We start from the raw sequence: 20248 nt of genomic DNA, 5'->3' as shown, positions 1-20248 counted from the left end.
TTAAACTCATATTTTATACGTAATTTTAAACTACAAAAACTTGAATTTAAACAATTGATTGATGACATGCCTAATAATCTTTGATCACCTTGAAATTTTGTAAACATAAAAAATATATAAAGATAATGTAATCTAATGGTATATTTGTCAAAATTCACATCGAATTAAGAAATATAGGGCTGGGTTCAAGTTACACCTGATGTAACTCTAAAAAATGTTATACCACCCAATAACTTATTATTGAATTCATATTTTGAAAATCTAACCGTTGGATTACATGTTCTATATGGTCTTAATATGCATGCCAATTTTCATGCCGATTGGATGTAATTTACCCATTTACCCATTATTATCCATTTAACTAATTAAATCTAACCCAAACTTAACTCAACCAAATTATTATGGGTAAATCCCAACTCACTCAATTACCCAATAATCAAAATTACCAAATTGCCCCTAAAACTTGCAAATAATCAAAGTACTCCTAAAATCCTCTAAAATTATCGAAATGCACCCTAAACCTAAAAAATGACCGAAATACCTCTAAAATAATAAAATTACCAAAATACCCCTAAAACTTAAAGCATTACCAAAATACCCCCTAAATGTAAAAAATAACCGAAATACCGGAACCTTCAAAATGACCAAAATACCCCCCGAAACTTAAAAATGACAAAAATACATCCTAAACCTAAGAAATGGCCGAAATACTCCCCAAAACCTAAAAATTACCAAAATACCCTCGAAACATGAATATTACCAAAATACCCACCTAAACCTAAGAAATAACCGAAAATACCCTCGAAACCTTAAAAAATGTCCAAAATACCCCTGGAACTTATAAAAAAAACCAAAATAGCTAGAAATTATAAAAATGAGTATTTTGGTCACTTAGGCGTATTTTGGTTATTTTTAGGTTTGAGGGTATTTCAATCATCTTTTAGGTTTATGATGTATTTTTATCATCATATAGGTTTTAGGGCTATTTTTGTCATTTTATAGGTTTCAGGGATATTTTAGTCATTTTTTAGGTTTTGGGGGGTATTTTGGTTATTTTTTTAGGATTAGGGGTATTTTGGTAATTTTCAAGCATCAAGACTATTTCGGTCAGCTTTTAGGTTTCAGAGATATTTTGGTTATTTTTTAGGTTTAGGGGTTATTTTGGTCATTTTTTAGGTTTCGTGTGTACTTTGGTCATTTTTTAGGATTTGGCGGTTTCGGTCATTTATTAGGTTTAGGGGATATTTTGGTAATTTTTAGTGGTTTTTGAGCATATTTGGTGATTTGGGGGTATTTTGGTCATTTTCGAAGTCATTTCATGGGTATTTTGCTCATTTTAAAGATTTTGGGATATTTTCGTCATTTTAGTGGGTTTTTAGCATAATTGGTGATTTTAGAGATTGTATGAGTATTTTGGTCATTTTGAAGGTTTCATGGGTATTTTGCTTATTTTAGAGATTTTGAGGATATATTGGTCATTTTAGTGGTTTTTAAGCATATTTGGTAATTTTATAAAAATCGGCTTTTTGTGGGGTATGGATATCTATGGATAAACAGACCAGTTAACAATTGGGTAAGTTAAGCGGATATCCATGGATAAATTAAGTAGGTCGGATATATATGGGTATACCCTGCCCATGGCCATCCTTAATTATTTGTAAACAATAGGTGACGCACACTTATTTCGTCACCAAAAACACCCACATCCTAATATTGGGTGACGAATTTAGAATTTTGTCACCTCTAAATTCTTCACCTCTAGTAAGTCTTTAGTGACACGAATAGTTTGTCACCCTAGGTTTGCCTTTTTTTCATGACCTATAATGGCGAAATAAATATTTCGTCACCAATTGGTACATCTTTGGTGACGAAATATTGATTTTGTCACCAATTTTAAAAATTTTATAATATTTGGTGACGAATTCTTCTTTTCCTCACTAAATGTTATCATTTGGTGACAAAATTGTTTATCCTCACTAGATTTCGTCACCATAGCCCACTTTTGTTGTAGTTAGTGTGGCACGCAAAGAATGGATTCAATAGAAATGAAAACATTGTACACCAATTACTATGTGCTTACACAATTAATTTTTAGAGATGGGATGCAAGGCCAACCTTTTAGTACCCGTCACAATAAAAAGTGACATTTAAATGCTGTATGTATAGTAATCAAATGAGAATAGCTTTGAAAAAGCTAAGTATTCATCCTCGGGTTTGGTCCGAAGATGTTGTTACAGTTTGAAGTCTTTTCTCTCTCTCTCTCTCTCTATCCTTTTTTTAGACCTCCCCCTCTATTTGGATGCTTCTTGGCTCTATGTATCTCAGCAAAGATGCATCTAGATCTTATAAAATTTAGGGTACGTGCCTCAAAACTAGATTCTTATAATTTTTAAAAGCACCAGTCGAATCTAGTAGAAATGTTTTTAAAAGCACCATGAACCTAGTAAGGTTTCTCAAAACAAAAACAAAAAGTTGAACCTAGTAGAAATGGTTTCTAGACAACCTTTTTTTCTCTCTAATGTTCATAGGAGTAATAGACTTGTTTTCAAGCACTCGTTGGACTTTTAAGGTATTAGCAATTTGAAAACTAAAAGCAGACTCGTTTGCAGCATTCTTTGCTGTTCTTGAAAATTTTTCATGAAAGGCTTTGACACTATACTATAATCTTAAGGGATGAAACTGGTTTCAAGGACAACATTTTGCCATGCTTCAACTGTATTAAATTTTGATAAGTTTTATATCTGAACTATTTTCATTTCTAATATAAGAAATTCTATTTGAATATACTATTTGGTTTTGGATTATTTGTTACCCACTCATCCAGAACAAAACTTACAAGATACATGAGAATAAGGAATAGAACCTGAATTAGGGTGTGCCACACACATTTCTTCATGATTTGCTTTTAGCCTTTTTGAACAGGAGTAAGTTCCGTTGCCATTCTAGTTTGCTGCAAATTACTCTCATTTGAATTTAAAAACAACCTTCAACTAAGTACAATACATGCCAATGCAAGCTATGGAAGCATCTTCGAAGACAGTACCACTCATTTAACATTTTTTAATACTTAAAAATATAGAAGTTACAACACACAAGGTGACCATCGAATGAAATTATTGCTGACACTTCACTCGGGAGGAGTTTGTTGGCGTTGAAACTTCCTCTGCAATTTGGCGACACCAACTACTACTGTCACATAAATTTTGTCAGTCATGTTGCCCAGGAAGCGGAAATAAGTATGTCTCCAAGATCTGTTCAGTATTAAAAGAGCCCTATAATCCCCAAAATCCTGTCATAAATCCAAGTCCCCTGCTTAAATAAAATGAAGGTATTTTGAAGCCATCATGCCCTTCTTTTTGAATGCCTTGATTTTCTTCATCTCACATTTCATTGCTACAATGTGAATCTTCGAATAATTCATCCCTCGAGCATATCTTTGACAACGGAGACCCACAAAGTTGAGGATTCCCCATGAAGGATGAGTAATTAAATGATTGGAGTTGCGTAGAATGTGGTATTTCTCCTGAAAAATTGTTATGTGACACGTCCAAGTGATTGAGGAAGATTAGACTTGCCATGCTAGGTGGCATGCTGCATGAAAGGTGATTCCTTGATAAATCAAGAGACTCCAAATTAATCATTTCATCAATGTTTGGTGGGATTGGTCCGATCAGATGATTTCTTGACAAATTCAAAATTTGCAATCCAACAAGGCTCATAACTTCCTTAGGAATTTCTTCCGATAAGTTATTGGAAGATAGGTCAAGTAATTTTAAAAGTTTAAGAACACGGTTGGATACTATCTCCTTAGATTTGACTGTGAGTTTGATACCTTTAGAATAGGTTGTGTAAGGATAATAGATTAAGGAAAGAGTTTCCTCAAAGGAAGTCATGCCATCAAAGACACATCTTGGAATAGTTCCAGATAAATTATTTAAAGCAAGATCTAAAATTTTCAAATTTTTTAGTTGGCACATCTGCAAGGGAATATGTCCACTGAATGTATTAGATCGCAATTCAAGAATCATCAAGTATTGTAAATTTTCACTAATCAATTCCAATACGTTACCGGATAACTTGTTGTTGGCAAGGCCTAGAACTCTCAAGGCAATGCAATTCTTCAACGATAAAGTCACTTCTCCGGAAAGATTGTTGTTGTCCAATCACAGGGTCTTCAGATTTATTAAGTGGCCAATTGAGTTAGGAATTTGTCCAGAAAGATTGTTATTAGCTAAGTTTAGAATGACCAAATTTTGGCCCATTTTCCCAATAGTCTGGAATTTCTCTCAATAAATTATTTGAAGATAGATCCAAATAGCTTAGAGAATTATTTGCAGACAATATTCCGCATAAGTGCGAAATTGGGCCAAAAAATGAATTTTCTGCTAGAGCCAATATTCCTAAGCTGGCGGAGAAGCGAGGTAGGCGACTCAAAAAGGAATTGGAGCTCAAACCCAGTAGTGAAAGATGGATTTGCAATGAAAAATCTGGCAAATTTCCTTTGAGGTCATTGAACGATAGATTCATATTCTTGATCCTCGAAGAAAGGTTCCAAAACCAATCTGGCATGACATCTGTAATTTTGCCAACAGAGATATCAATGGAAGAATAATTACTTTGTGATCAAAGCCACTGTGGGAATTTTAAGCCTACTAGGCAAGACCTCAACCCTATGGTTTCAAGTTGAAAGGGTGGAATCCAGCTTGAACTCACATTCAACACCAACTGGTTTGAAGAAAGATCTAACACCCGCAGACTACTGAAATTTTTTAAGTGAGCTTCCGTGATGTTACCCTCCAAGTATAATTCCTAGCCACATCCAGGGCAACTAGTTGAGAGAGTTGTACAAGACCTTGCTTTAAGGACCCGTTCAATTGATTGTCGGAAAGATACAACTCTCTCAGTGATGAAGATTTGTTAAGCTGACTTTCTTTTTCAAACAAGCCTAAAGTTAGTGGTATTGGACCTTCGAGATCATTCCTCGATAGATCAAGAGAGGTGAGAGAAGCCATGTTCCCAAAAGCATCTGTGATCAGACCTTGTAACTGACATCTTGAAAGATTAAGGTAAACCACACTATGGCCAATTTTAAACAACCAATCTAGTATGTTAGAATTGAAATTATTATCCGAGAGATCGAGGATTTTAAGGGAGGTAAAATTCACATTATGCACATATTAAGGAAGCTTGTGATGTATACAATAAAATAAACGTAACTCTACTAGAGAACTTAGCATATATATTTATTGATTCGAGCCAATCCTTTGCATTGCTAAGATCAACACCACTCAGATCAAGAACTTTCAAAAAAGAAAGACCATAAACCCAATTGAGGTTTTCAGCTCTTAAAGAAGAATATCCATTTCCACTTAAATCCAGAGACTTCAAGTGTGAGAGGTTTCCAAGATTACTAGGAATGGTTCCATATGAAAATTGGCATTAGATAGGTTGAGATATTCTATATGATGAAGAGAACCAATAAACTCTGGAATTGGAATACTATAGTTGAACTTATTTTGACTCAAGTCTAGGTGTCGCAGATATGGTAGGTTAAGCAAAGATGAACCTATCTCACCTGGCAATATGTTGAATGGATCTCGACTGTGGAGCTCAAGTTTGGTCACTTGCCCTGTTACGTTGTCACTTCCAACTCCACTCCATTTGCAACACAATCTTCTTCGCCCTTCCATGAAGAGAAGTAGTCTGTACCACTACTAAAGCCTTCTCCAAACTTAAGAAGAGCTTCATGCTCACTGTCCAAGCACCGAATCGTGCTACTCATCAAACTGAACCCTACGCATTGAAGCCCAATGATGAGATAAACAAGTAGCTGAATAAACTTACTTCCTTGAATCATCATGATCAGGATTGCACTCGAGATTTCCAGGTTCTAGCACGGCAGCACTAAATGAAAGATAGGAGGTATTGTGCAAATCAGCTTCCTTCAACCATTCAAATTAGTTAGTTAGGCACGTTTTCAAACAATTTAGAAAACTAACATCTCGAGTTTTTGAAACTCGAGATCCATATTAGAACTCGAGTCTTAAAGACTCGCTTTAGATCTCGAGTCTTTAAAACTCGATTTCATGCAAAAAAAATTTAACCTATAGTGGCGTTTTTAAGACTTACAGTGACGTTTTAAAACCCTATAGCGACGTTTTCCTGCAAAAAAAAATTTTTATAAGTACAGGTTTAAGGAGTCCTATAGTGGCGTTTTTAAGCCCTATAGTGACGTTTTATAGACCTATAGCGGCGTTTTTTGCAATTTATGAAAATCGAGTCTCTAAAACTCGATTTTCAGCGCAATTTTTTTTCTCCAAATCGAGACTTAAAAACTCGAGTTCCATCTGGAACTCGAGTTTTAGATACTCGAGATGTTATTTTTCAAAATTGTTTTGAAATATGACAATTAACTAAATAGTTTAATATTTATTGTTATTTTAAAAAAAAATTCTGAAAGATAGCTTACAAATGTTTGGAACCAAGGAGAAGGAGGGAGAGGAGAGCGAAGGTGGCTGAAATATTAAACTCTTTTGCACTCTTAAACATGTGAATAGAACGTAAACAACTCGTTTTTTGTTGATTCGGACCTCTACTTTTGTCTTTTTCCCACTTTTTTCTTACATTTCTCTTTCTCGTAATAAATCGAAAAATATCTTCATGTTATAATACTCGTTCTATTATTTTGTATAAATATTCACCATTCATGCAAACATATCTGTATTTTAAAAGTGAAATTAAAAGTAAAAAATAAATTAAAGTAAAATAGTAAATATAAGAGTATTGTTGTCTTACAAGTTTTTGACAAAGTCAGTCTTTTTTTTTTATTTTTGGCAAAGTCAGTCTTTTCATTTATTAAGAAGTGATGTTTTCATTTATTAGGAAGTGATGTTAAACTTAAACCGTGTGCAACACACTGAATAAGAAGAAAAAACAAGCTAGTCGGACTAATTTCCAAGCAATGGCTACAAAGTCTCTCTCTCTCTCTCTCTCTCTTATTAAATCTAAATTTTGATAAATTTACTATTATATTACATTCTCTTATTATATTATTTCTCTCTCTCTCTCTCTCTCTCTCTTATTAAATCTAAATTTTGATAAATTTACTATTATATTACATTCTCTTATCATATTATTTAAGTCATTGATCAAATAACTTTGCTTAGATCCTCCCTTAAAAATTAAAACAAAGTTTCAAAGTTTCTCTAACCTAAGGCGGCGTGGCAACCCTAGGTTGGTAGAATATGTGCCTACTCTTGGAGTGAGGCTTTTGTTTTAGTTTTTGGTTTCCTAACTGGCGCGGCGTTGGAGTCTATCTCTAGTTAGCTAGGTATGGAGAATCTGTCTGCTCTCTGGGAGTCTTTTTTGCTAACGGAGTTTGAAGGCAGTAAGTGGTAAGTACCAAGTGGAGGATGATGGTCTTGAAGGGAAGTTTCTTCTTGCGGCACGGTTTTTTATGGGTAGAGTTTTGAATATTGAGGCCATCGCTTGCACTTTCAAAATACTATGGCACACTAAGAAGGGCTTCGAAGCACGCAATATAGGTGATCACTGTGTGTTGTTTATTTTTTCTGAGCAGACTGATGTTGACAGAGTTCTTGCAGGAGAGCCGTGGTCGTTTGATAAGTACTTGGTTGCTTTGAAGAGAATTGGACACCAATCGGAGATGAAGGGACTGGTATTTGATAGTGTATTTTTTTGGATTCAGGTATATGACCTCCCTGTAGGTAGTTTGAAGTTAAGAGTGGCACAAGACATTGTTTCGGTAGTAGGGGAAGTCGTAAACTCAGGGGCAGCGAAGGAAGACTATAAGGGCAACCACTTTATGCGAGTAAGAGTGAGGATTGATATTACAAAACCGTTATGTAGAGGTAGAAAGATAGGATTGAGTGATGGCAAGGAAGGTTGGGTAAATTTCAAGTATAAGCGTTTGCCTAACCTATGTTATTGGTGTGGCCGTCTTACCCACCATGATAAGGAATGCTCGGTCTGGTTGGAAAGGAAGGGTACATTGCAGGGTAGTGATCAACAATTTGGATCGTGGTTGCAAGTGAACATCCCGAACCTGGCCAAGAAAATTGTGATTCGGGTTGCTAGGTATGAAGAGGAGAAGCACGAGGATAATGAGACTGCCTTATATTTGGAGCAGAGTGAGGGTGGGGATGTGGAAGTTTTGAATACCATGCAAAGCAATGGGGACCGAGAGCACCATCGGAGTGATGATGATGAGGGTCGGAATGCCAGTGGTGACGGAAGTGAATGGGATTCTTAATGTGAGTAATCCGCACAGGTGCATGGATCCAGGAGACATTCGAGGCTCCATTAGTTAGAATTTCCAAGCTCAATTAGATGATATCGATGCTGAGTTAGCACGCTTCGATGGTGGGAAGGAACTTAGGAAGAAGGTTCGGGTTGGTAGGGGTAGTGGTGAGGGGGAGCGAATGGAGAAGTCAGTAGGGGGGTTAAGGAATTTTCCCCTTCAATCTGATAATGGTAATACACCTTCAATAATACCAGTGGAATTGTTTTCCTTGAAGCGCCCAAGAGAGGTGTCAAGTGAGGAAATGGGACTTGCTAATGATGGTAGAAAGAAACAGGTACTTGTGGTGAGAACTCAATCGGTGGAGGCTGATGTTCAGCCTCGTCGACAACCATGAAAATCTTAGCTTGGAACTGCAGGGGGCTTAGGAACCGGCGTGCGGTTCAAGAGCTTGTCGATATTGTGCAAGCACAAGATCCCATGATTGTGTTTTTGTCAGAAACATGGTCATCTATGGAACATATGAAATCAGTACGAGATTGGATTTTGTTTTATGGGTGTTTTATGGTGTCTAATGATGATAAGGGTGGGGGGGGGGGGATTAGCTATTTTATGGAAAGTAGGGGTGGATGTTTGGGTGAATAGTTTTTCAAAGTATTACATTGATTTTATTGTGCATGGTGGTTCGAAGAATGCTTAGAGATTGACTAGGTTTTATGGGGAGCCCGATACAAATCATCAGAATGAGGGTTGGAATATACTTCGAATGCTTAGTTTTAAACCGAAGCTTCCATGGTGTGGTTTGGGTGATTTTAATGAGTTGCTTGAGGTTTGAGAAAAGAGAGGTGGGGCTCCTCGGGCTCCTTTTTTGATGCATAATTTTCGTGATGTGTTAGACCATTGCAGGTTTGTTGATTTGAGGTATTCTAGTCCAGATTTTACTTGGCATGGCAGGTGAAGGGGGGACTGGATTTGGGATAAATTAGATAGGGGAGTTGCTAGTTATGAGTGGTTGACTCGTTTTCCTACAAGTAGGGTGAAGCATTTGAATTGCTTTACATTAGATCATAGGCCACTTCTTCTATCCTTGGATGGGGATAATGAGTACCAAAGGTGGCACAAGAAGCCTTTCTGGTTTGAAGCAATGTGGATTTCAGACCCTGAGTGCAAGGAAGTGGTAGCAAGGGCTTGGGATTGCACTCCTAATGGTACTCCCATGTTTGTGGCAGCTATAAAACTTAAAAGATGTAAGAAACGGTTGAAGTCTTGGAGTAGGGTTCATTTTGGCAATGTGAAGCAGCAAATAAAGCAAGCAAAGGATCAATTATGGCATGCTAAAGAGGTTTCGACCAGGACTGGGGAGCTTGAGGAGGTTATTCGGATTAAGATGGAATTGAATGCTCTTTTTGATAAAGAGGAGAAGATGTGGCAACAAAAGTCCAGGGTTCAGTGGTTGAAAAATGGTGATCAAAACACGAAATTTTTTCATAGGATTGCCACTCAAAGGAAGAGGAAGAATTTTATTAGGGGGTTGCATGATTGGAATAGAGCTTGGCAGGAGGATGAGGAGGTTTTTTCAGCTATTATCACTGATTTCTATACTCATCTGTTTACTTCCTTGAATCCACGGGATCTTGACAGGGTTTTGGAGGGGATTGATGCTATGGTCACTAAGAGTATGAGAACAAATCTGGAGAGGCCTTTTACTAGTGAGGAGGTGGGAGTAAGAATCAAAGAAATGGATCCACTTAAAGCCCCAGGTCCAAATGGTATGCCACCTTTATTTTATCAGACTTATTGGACTGATATCGGTATGGATGTTTCTCAGGCTTTTTTATCTTGTTTAAATTCAAGGTCTATCCTATAATCTATCAACCATACCTTTATTACTCTGATTCCCAAAATTCAAAACCCTGAAAGGATCTCTAATTTTCGACCCATAAGCTTGTGCAATATGATCTACAAGATCATCAATAAGACGATTGCTAATCGCCTCAAGCCTATTCTTAATTCCATTATATCTGAGACCCATAGTGCTTTTATCGCTGATAGATTGATCACTGATAATATTTTAATTGCCTTTGAATCTTTGCATCATATGAAGAATAGTTGTACAGGGAAGAAAGGTTTTATGGCTATGAAATTAGATATAAGCAAGGCTTATGATAGGGTTGAATGGGTGTTTCTTGAAAAAAATTCTTCTTAAAATGGGTTTCCCGTGTGCATGGGTAGCTTTGATTATGGAGTGTATTACCACTGACTCATATTCTATCCTCGTGAAAGGAAGTCAAAGGGTATGATAGTCCCATCTCGAGGTTTAAGATAAGGAGATCCTCTTTCCCCTTATTTGTTCCTTTTCTGTGTTGAGGGGTTGAATGCTCTTTTACGAGGTGCTGCAATAAAGGGAGACATGCAAGGTTTCTCGCTTTGTAGAAATGGGCCTAAACTAACTCATCTATTTTTTGCAGATGATTGCTTAATCTTTTGCAGGTCTACTTTAGAAGAGTGCAATAAAATTCAAGAGCTATTAGCTTACTATGAGATTGCGTCGGGCCAAGTGATTAATAAGGAGAAAACCACTCTTTATTTTAGCAGGAATACATATCAAAGTGGCCCTCGATGTCCCTGTTATAAGGCATTATGAGAAATATTTGGGTTTACATTCTTTTGTTGGAAGAAATAGGTCCGTGCGCTTTGCTCAAATCAAAGAACGGATATAGGGTCATATGCAAAGTTGGAAGGAAAAGTTGTTGTCTCAAGCTGGTCAGGAGGTTATGATTAAGGCAGTGGTCCAATCTATCCTGGTTTATTCAATGAGTGTCTTCAAGCTTTCGGTAGGCTTTAGTAAAGATATTGAAGCCATGATTCGAAAATTTTGGTGGGGCAATGGTGATGGAAGGAAAATTCATTGGGTTAAATGGAGTTCTCTATGTTCTTCAAAATCAATTGGAGGTATGGGGTTTTGATATTTCCAAAAGTTCAATAATGCATTGTTAGCTAAACAGGTGTGGCGTCTCTGTCATTGACGAGACTCCCTCCTTTTTAAAGTATTTAGTGCTAAGTATTTCCTCAATGGTAATATTCTTGAGGTGTCTATTCATCCTAAATGCTCTTATGCATGGCGGAGTATTCTTCAGGCATGAGGAGTTATTGAAAAAGGGGCTATATGGAAGGTTAGCAATGGAAACCTAATTGATGTTTGGCAACATAGGTGGCTGCCTAATCTAAAGCATAGTAAGATTATCTCTCCAAAAGCTGATTCTTCAATTCAGTGGGTTTGTGATTTGTTTTTCTCTAATACAAGAGTTTGGGACCCAGGTCGTCTTGCAAGTTGTTTGATTTCATGGGAGGCTGACTTGGTGAGGAGGATTTAAGTATGTGAGGATGGGGCAGAAGATAGTCTGACCTGGCCTCTGACCAATGATGGGGAATATAGTGTTAGGAGTGCTTACCGTATGCTTGTCTCTGCTGAATCTCTTCTTATACCCAGTTCATCATCTTCGGGTAGTAATGGTTTGGTGTGAAAGAAAATATGGAAGATGAGGGTACCTAATAAGATTTGGCATTTTATTTGGTGCGCTGCTAAGGACTCTCTGCCCACGAAACAAAACTTAAAGGCTCGACATCTCCCTATTGGCGAGGAATGTGATGGTTATGGAAAGCACTCTGAGTCGATTATGAATTGTTTATGGCTCTGTGATTAGGCGAGGTCGGTGTGGATGTCACTCCTGGAATTTTGGTTTGAATTATTGGAGGAGCTCTTCAGTTCTAGGTCAAATTTTAGGGCAGCTTTGTTCGCTAATGTGGCATGGTGTTTATGGCAACATCGTAATTGGATGAGGGAGCATCAATCTTCTTGGTCGCTACTTGAATTAGGTGATAAAGCTCGGAGGCTGGTTGAGGAATTTTGGGACGTGAATCCTCAAGAGCATGGTGCGTCTATTCCTCGTCCTGTGGTTCATTGGTCTCCTCCGCCTGATGGTTGCTTCAAAGCAAACTTTGATGCTGCTTATTTTGAAGATTCGGGTTTAGCAGGTATTGGTGTTGTATGTCGAGATCAGTCCGAGCAAGCTATTGCGACACTATGTCAGAATCTGGGAAAGGTGCAGTCAGTTGAGATGGCTGAAGCTTTGGCGGCTCGAAGGCTGTGATTTTCGCAAGGGAGTTGAGTCTCTTTAACATTATTGTTGAAGGTGTCTGCCTTCATGTTATTCAGGCCTTGAAGTGTAGTGGTCCCTGCCCTCTGCTGTTTGGCCATATCAATGATGAGACCAAAAGACTTGGACGTATGTTGAGAAGTTGTTTGTTTCAGCATGTTAGGAAGGATGGGAATAGATTAGCTCATTGTTTAGCTAAAATGCAGTTTTATCTGCCGATCTTGAGGTATGGGTGGAAGATTTACCTGAGGATGTGGATGTTGTTTTCTAGTCGGATCTTCCCGGAGTTTGGCTTTTGTTTTTTTTTTTGTAGTTTGTTTTTTTCCATTAATAAAAGATCGCTTTCCTTTTTCTTTAAAAAAGAAAAAGAAAAAAAAAAAGACTTTTAAAATACCCTCTCCCCCCCCCCCCCCCCGAGCGGCGGGAATTGATAGTAATAATAAAGTAATAACATTATTTATTTATTTATTAATGTTTCCTTTCCTGAGGGCAATAAAATACTCTAATAACTTTATTTATTTATTTATTAATGTTTCCTTTCCTTGGTTGGTTCTCATCAATCAATATATATATATATATATATATATATAAAAGCAGAGACCTCATACAGGAGTGTATGAGGTCTTGCCAAGTGGCGTTCTAACTTTGCATTTAGCCTTTTTTTACTTCTTTCATTAAGTTTTTCTATATTAATATGTGCTGTGATGGTCCCAAGCATTTTCACTTTTCAATTTTCTATTAAAAAGTGAGAATACACAATTTGACCGATTGGCCAATATTTCATACTTTTTTTCTTTTTTGATGAAGTTTCATACTTTTCTCACAACCCATAATTTTGAGAAAAGTTTGTGTTCTAGAAATTTTCTTAGCACAATCCTTCAGACGGTCCCATTATATTTTCAAAGAAGACCTTTCTTTTGAAGAAATTGTTTAATGCAATTCTTCTATGTACAACTCTCTCTTCTTCCCTTTCCCTTCCCTTACTTTTTCCTCCCTTCTTTCCTTTTCATCTCCCTTACAACCAAACAGGATATTAGTTTCCAAATTCAGCTAATAAAAAAAAGTGTTTTGAGGATATTAATAAAAAGAGTTTGAATTTGGTAAAAATGGGGTGTAGAATTCATATTTTATGCCATCCAATAAGAGATATTACATTAGCTTTTTATTTAAAACTTAGTACATCATACCACAATTAATAACATCTTAATAAACTCCCAATTTGGTTGAATTTTCAAATGAGTATTATAATTGATTGAGTGTGGTTGTTCTTATTTTTTAATACGTGATAAGATGATGTGGCATGTTGGGCTTGCAGGGTGTGAAACTTGGGTTTTAAACCACATCCTTATAGAATTTAATCTTTAATAAAAAAAATGTAAAAAATATGTTTAATTACCATTTTAGTCTTTAACACTTGTACAGTTATACTATGTATCAAAATGGTTTTTAACATCTTAAACGTGTCAATTTTGTTTCTAAACTTTTCGTATTGTGTCAAAATAATCCTTATTATTAAGTGGCAAATGAAAAGAATTGATGTATCTAACAGTAATATCAAAATAATATTTTTATACCATCTAAGCTATCCTTTGAATTATCACGCGTCCTTAATTAGAAAATAAAATAAAATATTTGAAAATATATTAATTGCATCTCCATAAGTAAATGAGATGTCATTTTATTAGCAAAAATTGATATTTTCCTCTGCTTTCTTAGCAACCAAATGGGGTTTAAGTCTTGAGTTTTTAGTTAAAGTGCTCATGAACATCATCTAAAAAACATACTATTTACCTAATTTTAAAATGAAATTAAAAAAAAAAAAAAGCCAAATGTCAATTTTTTACATTATCATTTTTTTAAGAAGTTAAAGTTATAACCAATTATATTATAAAAATCTTGTAAACGAACATGATAATGAATATAATTAGTGTCATGTTAACAAGGTAATAAATCAATTTCCTAATTATTTTTCTATTTTGTGTTTAAAGATTGATACATTCATTTAATAAAAGTAGTTTGTAACCTTGAGCATATGCACATGAACATTTAAAAACAAGCACAATTATGTGTGTGTGTGTGTGTGTGTGTGTATGATTTAGAATCTAATTGGTTCTAGACTCTTCGGTTTTGTACCAAATAATTCACCTGCTACAAAAATTAAAATATTAGATGGGATATATGGCGCAAAATTGAACTCTAATTAAAATTCAATTTAGAATCTAATTGATTTTAGACTCTTTGATTTTTGCACCTAATAATTCACTTGACACACAAATTTAAAAATTAGATGAGACACGTAGTGTAAAATTAGACTCCAATTTAGAATTTAATTAAATTTTCTCTTAGTTTTGGCTGCTATATATATATATATATGTATGTATGTATAGCTACCTACCATCACTCTATTTAAAATTACGTGTTGTTCATGAAATCACAGTCCCATATATGGCCCTTTTTTAGGAGCCACTATCTCATCACAAAAACTATCTCATAAAAAAAAATAAAAAAAGTTAGTATATTGCAATGTATTTGGAATGGTGAGTCCATCGGTATTTGGAAATCAATGTTTTTTTTTTAAAACCTTAAATTGGACTTGTGGCGCAAAATTAGACAACAATTGGAATCCAATTTAGAATATAATTGGATTATCTCTCAGTTTTGGCTTTAATTATATATATAGACTGATTATTAGCCTATGCATTGCACAATTTTTTTTTTGGTATGATCTTTTTTAGTAAATGTTTTGACTAGAGAACATTCTTTTGGGAAAAAAAAAACTTCTTTCATTTTTATGTAATGATTTTAAAAAATACAATGAAGGGTTTTATGATAAATTTTGTTAATTTTATGAAATACATTTGTAAGGACTCGATTTGTAACAACCACAAAATGATATTGGGTTCGCACATAAAGAGGCCCAAACAATATAATTTGTAGAGCGTGGATTTGAAAGGCTAGGCCTTGGTCACCGAACGGTGGTTAATCATAGTGTTCATACAAATTTAAACCGTGTTCGCTCGAGGATTCTTTCTCCTCGATACGGTCTGGGAGGCTCTCGTTCTTGGCCCTTTTTTCCCAGCCCCTTCTTGGCACATCAGTCTTCACATTATATAGCCTTTCTTGGCTGATCCTGGCCCTCCACCTGTTGATCAGGCAGGTGCCTATTCAAGTACCTGTCCCATCAGCTGCCTCCCCTTGCTTTTTGTTAGTTGTAATAACCGAAGCCACACTGTTCAGGCGTCTTTTATCATTAATATGGTTAGGACATTTGTGGACGCATTCAATGCGGAGGGGACGTATTTACCTTGAACCACCTCCACACCGTACCCCCACGTGGGTCCCATTCCACTCGCCTCTTCTTCTGGGGGCCTTTTGGAGGCTGCCTTTGATGACATGTCACTCTTCCCTTCGAAGTCTTGGGATGCCGAGGACAGTGTCATCATCGGCTACGTCTCTAGGCTATTTGGTCTTTCCCTACTCATCCTCAGTAACTACCCTCCTCGGCACGGGCCCTAGGCCCTAGTGGAAAGTGGGCCGGGTCGTAAGTTCTTTGGCCCCACAACATTTATATAAAATAAAACTCATAAAATGCATAAGATATATTTAAAGGTATAATTCATGACTATGCATGAAAGTTATTGTATTTTTCTTTTAATTTCTATTAGCTAGATCACATTTCTTAAATAAACTAAACAACCATTTTATCATCCCGTTATGCATGTAATGTTTGGAATGTTGTTAGTTAGAACATGATTGCTTGATAAACAATATTGAGTAAAAATTATTTTAATTCTATTTAAGAAATTGTTTGTGCAATTTTCATTTTCATGTCCATTTTTTTAATCAAATAGATTTAATTTTTCATGTTAGTTTAATTGAACAGTATTGTGTTTATACTTTTTTTCTTAACTACAATTGATTATTCACAAAATGAGTAAAAAACTTATTGAGTATTGCAAAAGATACAAATATGAACATTAACATGAGCATGAACATGAAGGGAGATTTCTATTCATTTTCTTGAAGAAAAAATGTACTTACAGAAAATTCCAAACTTTATTAGGTAAAGAAGAATCAAAGTTATGGATAGAAAAATCAATAAACCAAAAATTTTAAGAGCCTAAGAGGAGCCATTACTCATTTGAAACAATCCAAAATACTCAAGGAAAAAAAAAAAAAATCATCCACTCCACACTTCCATCGCAACTACTTTAGTTCAAGGAAAACAATATATATCTCTATATCTTTTTTTATTTATTTAGAAATAATTACAATATACTGCTAATCTAACAACTTGAACATTTTTTCCCTGATTCCTGCAATTTGAACATTTTTTCCCTTAAACCACAGATACTTTGTGTATGGGGAGGTGCCAATTCAACTACATGGCCCTCGACATATATATATATATATATATATAAATATATATATATATATATATATATATCATTTAATAAATATAGAACTTCCTTTAAAAAAAATTAATATGTTTATCATAATTAAGGGAAATCCTAATGGGTATTTCACTTGAGCATATGTGAAAAAAGGCATATACATACCACAAATGGTTAAGGAGAAAGGAAAAGTTGCTAATCCCTTTTAATATGGTTAATTACTTTGCCTTAGTCAGTTGCCCAAACAACATACCGCTTATTCATATCACAACCACAAATGACAATGCAACTTTAGCCATCTGTAATTGCTAATTTGGAAGTACAAATTTCTTTAATAACTCTACCTTCATTTCTTTTGGCTAATATGTCTTTATTGAATCAAAATCAAACCACAAAAATCATATAAAAATCAACAAATTAGAGTTTAAAATTATAATTAATTTTTTAAAAGAAATCTAGGCACAATTGCACAAAAATTCCACATAAGTTAGGAATATTGGACCTTTTTTCTTTTGTATATATAAGGGGGTCCCAATGGGATGAGGGAGCTAACAATTTTCTTTCCAAAACATTTATTAATGTAGGAATATAAAAGTTTTCCATTTTATACTTTTCACGATTGAAGAACATGACTTGCCAATGAATTAAACTAGAGTTTTTAGTACTTGTAGCAATTTCACAACATCAAGAACAAACCCCAGTGTATTCATTGTCAAATTCCATAGTCTCCTGTTACATCAAATGAGTGTTTAATTTTTTTCGCAAAGTATTGAATAGTAAAGCTTGTGAGCCATTGTCTCAATTACAACTCTCAATCATGTTGGACTTTGATGACACCTATCAACAACGTTAACGTATAATTATGAGATGCAGAAAAAATTTGGAGTACACAACATTTAGTGTGGATGGGAAGAAATTACATCCTATTCCAATTGATTAGGTTAGTAAGGGACCTATTTCAATTTAATTATCATGGAATTTTGTATAAAAGTAATAATCAAGGAAACTTTCGCCTAAAATAAGTCAGACTTTTGGCAAGAGAGAAAATTGAAGTCTAGACAAATCAAGCTAAGGCCGACCAAAATAGACCATATTCTTAATTTCTTATCTCTATTTGTTCCATGTACAAGACTTACAATCAATGGTTGGCGTATAAAAGTTGAACATCTTATCTAAAATCCATCTTCTGAAAGCTTGAAAAAAAATTCATTTAAACCAACACAATATATAAATTATAAAGGAATCAAAGAAAAATTGTCAAAAATAATGAAAATTTAATCTATACTTAAATTCTTATAAAGATGAACACAATAGCAATATCCTTTTAAAAAAAAAAATAAAGATAAAAAAATCTGCACTTATTTTGTAGGTATGAAAAAGTCCTATCACAAATAAAGATGAACACAATAGCAATATCCTTTTAAAAAAAAAAATAAAGATAAAAAAATCTGCACTTATTTTGTAGGTATGAAAAAGTCCTATCACAAAGTTTTTTGAGACTTATGTTGATTAGTGATTAAAAATTATAAAAGAATAATAATCAAATATAAAAAAATTATCCGTGAATCTTACGGTCAACTTACTAACTTTCAGCAAAAGCAAGTCAAGCACCGAATAGTCGCCTCTGAACCTTGACAAAATGGCCTACCTTCTTGGACCCAAACTTGATGATGATGAAGATAAACCCAACCCAACCTCTTTACTGGTCTCTCCTTGTCTGCTCTCTTACAAATTCAAAAAGCTATCTCAGTTCACACTCTGCTTATATATAGTTGAATTTCACATCACAACTTTTATTTTTTCTTTTTTTACCTTCATCAATTTACTCCCTCTCTAATACTTGCGTTTAAATATTCAAACCATATCCATCCCATCCTTTCAAAATTCAAACCAAAGATTGCCATGTTTCAAAAACCCTTTTCTGGGTTTCCTTTATTTTTCCGGGTAAGCCTCCTTAAACCTCAATCTCAGCTTGCTTTTGTATTCTCTCGCAAATTTACTTCTACTTTTAGCGTTTTTTTTTTCTTGATGAATATATTGACTTCTTTTGATCGGTAAACGAGTCAACTCAAACTGGGTGCTCAAAGTTTTATGCTTTCTTCCTACATTTGTTGCATACTCTGAGTTTGGGATTCTTTGGTTACGTGGTTTAAACAACAATTTTCAATATTTAAACAACAAAAATATTTTTAATACGCATTTTTATAAAACTCAAATACGTCCTTCCACAAGATTAAAAACTGAACAATAATACTTAAATACTGGGCTCTGGTTTTATTTTGTTATCATTTTTCTCAGCTGGGTATGCTTAAAAATTCGTAGAAAGCTGAACTGGGGTTTTTTTTTGTTGTTGTTTTTCTTGATTTCTGTCTCAGGTGATGATGCTATGAAGGCTTTGGTTGTTTTTGATTTCAGTATTTTGAGCACTCTGACGTACATTTGATAGTAATCTCCAAGTGATTTAAAGGGGAAAAAAAAAAATCCGTAGCTCGTTTTTGTTGGCACTTGATGAAAATGGTTCTGAATGGCCGGCCTCTTACTGTTCTTGTAGTTGTTTCTATCTGGTTGTTGCTTAGTTGTGGTTTGAGCTTCGGTGTTCAAAGTGATATAGACTGCTTGAAAGGTATTAAGGCTGAACTTGAAGATCCTTATGGTTATTTGAACACTTCATGGAATTTTAACAACAATACTGAAGGCTTCATCTGTAAATTTACTGGGATCGAGTGTTGGCACCCTGATGAGAACAAGGTTTTAAATATCCGGCTTTCGGATATGGGACTCAGTGGCCAATTTCCTGGTGCCATTAAGAACTGCACAAGCTTAACAGGCTTGGATCTTTCCAGCAACAAACTTTTTGGAAATATTCCAAAAAATATCTCCCAAATAATTCAATTTGTGACTACTCTTGATCTCTCATCTAACAATTTCTCGGGAGAAATCCCAGTCAGCCTTGCCAATTGTACTTATATGAATGTTTTGAAACTCGACCATAACAGGTTGACAGGTCAGATTCCTGCAGAATTGAGTCTGCTTGCTCGGCTTAAACAATTTAGTGTGGCAAACAATCTTTTGACAGGACCAGTCCCCTACTTTGGTCCAAATTCTTCAATTACAGCAGATAGTTATGCCAATAATCCTGGACTATGTGGGTTTCCTTTGGATCCTTGCCAGTCAGCTTAGACACAAGATTGAAGAGCAATGTGCTGGGTTGAATGGTGAACTTTGCCGCCTTGTGGTTTTTATTTGAAGCATGAACAAATTGAAACAGAATTATGCTTCTTACCTTAATAATAATTTTGTAGCATGAAGTTTCTCACAATGTATCCGTTTTTTCTCTCGTTCCCTTTGTTTCTTATTATGCATTGTATCTCATTCTCTATTTTGTTATCAATTACCCTATAATAATAATTAACATCTCCTTTGTTTTCTTTTTACAA

At 35.1% G+C, this 20248-nt stretch overlaps 1 protein-coding gene across 1 annotated transcript; it reads left to right on the top strand.

Annotated features, from left to right (window-relative positions):
- The first annotated feature begins 18486 nt into the window (after positions 1 to 18486).
- Positions 18487 to 20248, top strand: LOC126698776 (probably inactive leucine-rich repeat receptor-like protein kinase At5g48380). The gene is made up of 2 exons (XM_050396205.1): positions 18487 to 18755; positions 19187 to 20248. Exon 2 carries the CDS (start codon positions 19320 to 19322, stop codon positions 19989 to 19991), a length of 672 nt encoding a protein of 223 aa, XP_050252162.1. The 5' UTR covers positions 18487 to 18755; positions 19187 to 19319; the 3' UTR covers positions 19992 to 20248.

Source organism: Quercus robur, chromosome 9 (assembly GCF_932294415.1).
Source record: "Quercus robur chromosome 9, dhQueRobu3.1, whole genome shotgun sequence".
Taxonomy (NCBI): Eukaryota; Viridiplantae; Streptophyta; class Magnoliopsida; order Fagales; family Fagaceae; genus Quercus; species Quercus robur.
This window is presented reverse-complemented; position numbering and strand designations above follow the sequence as displayed.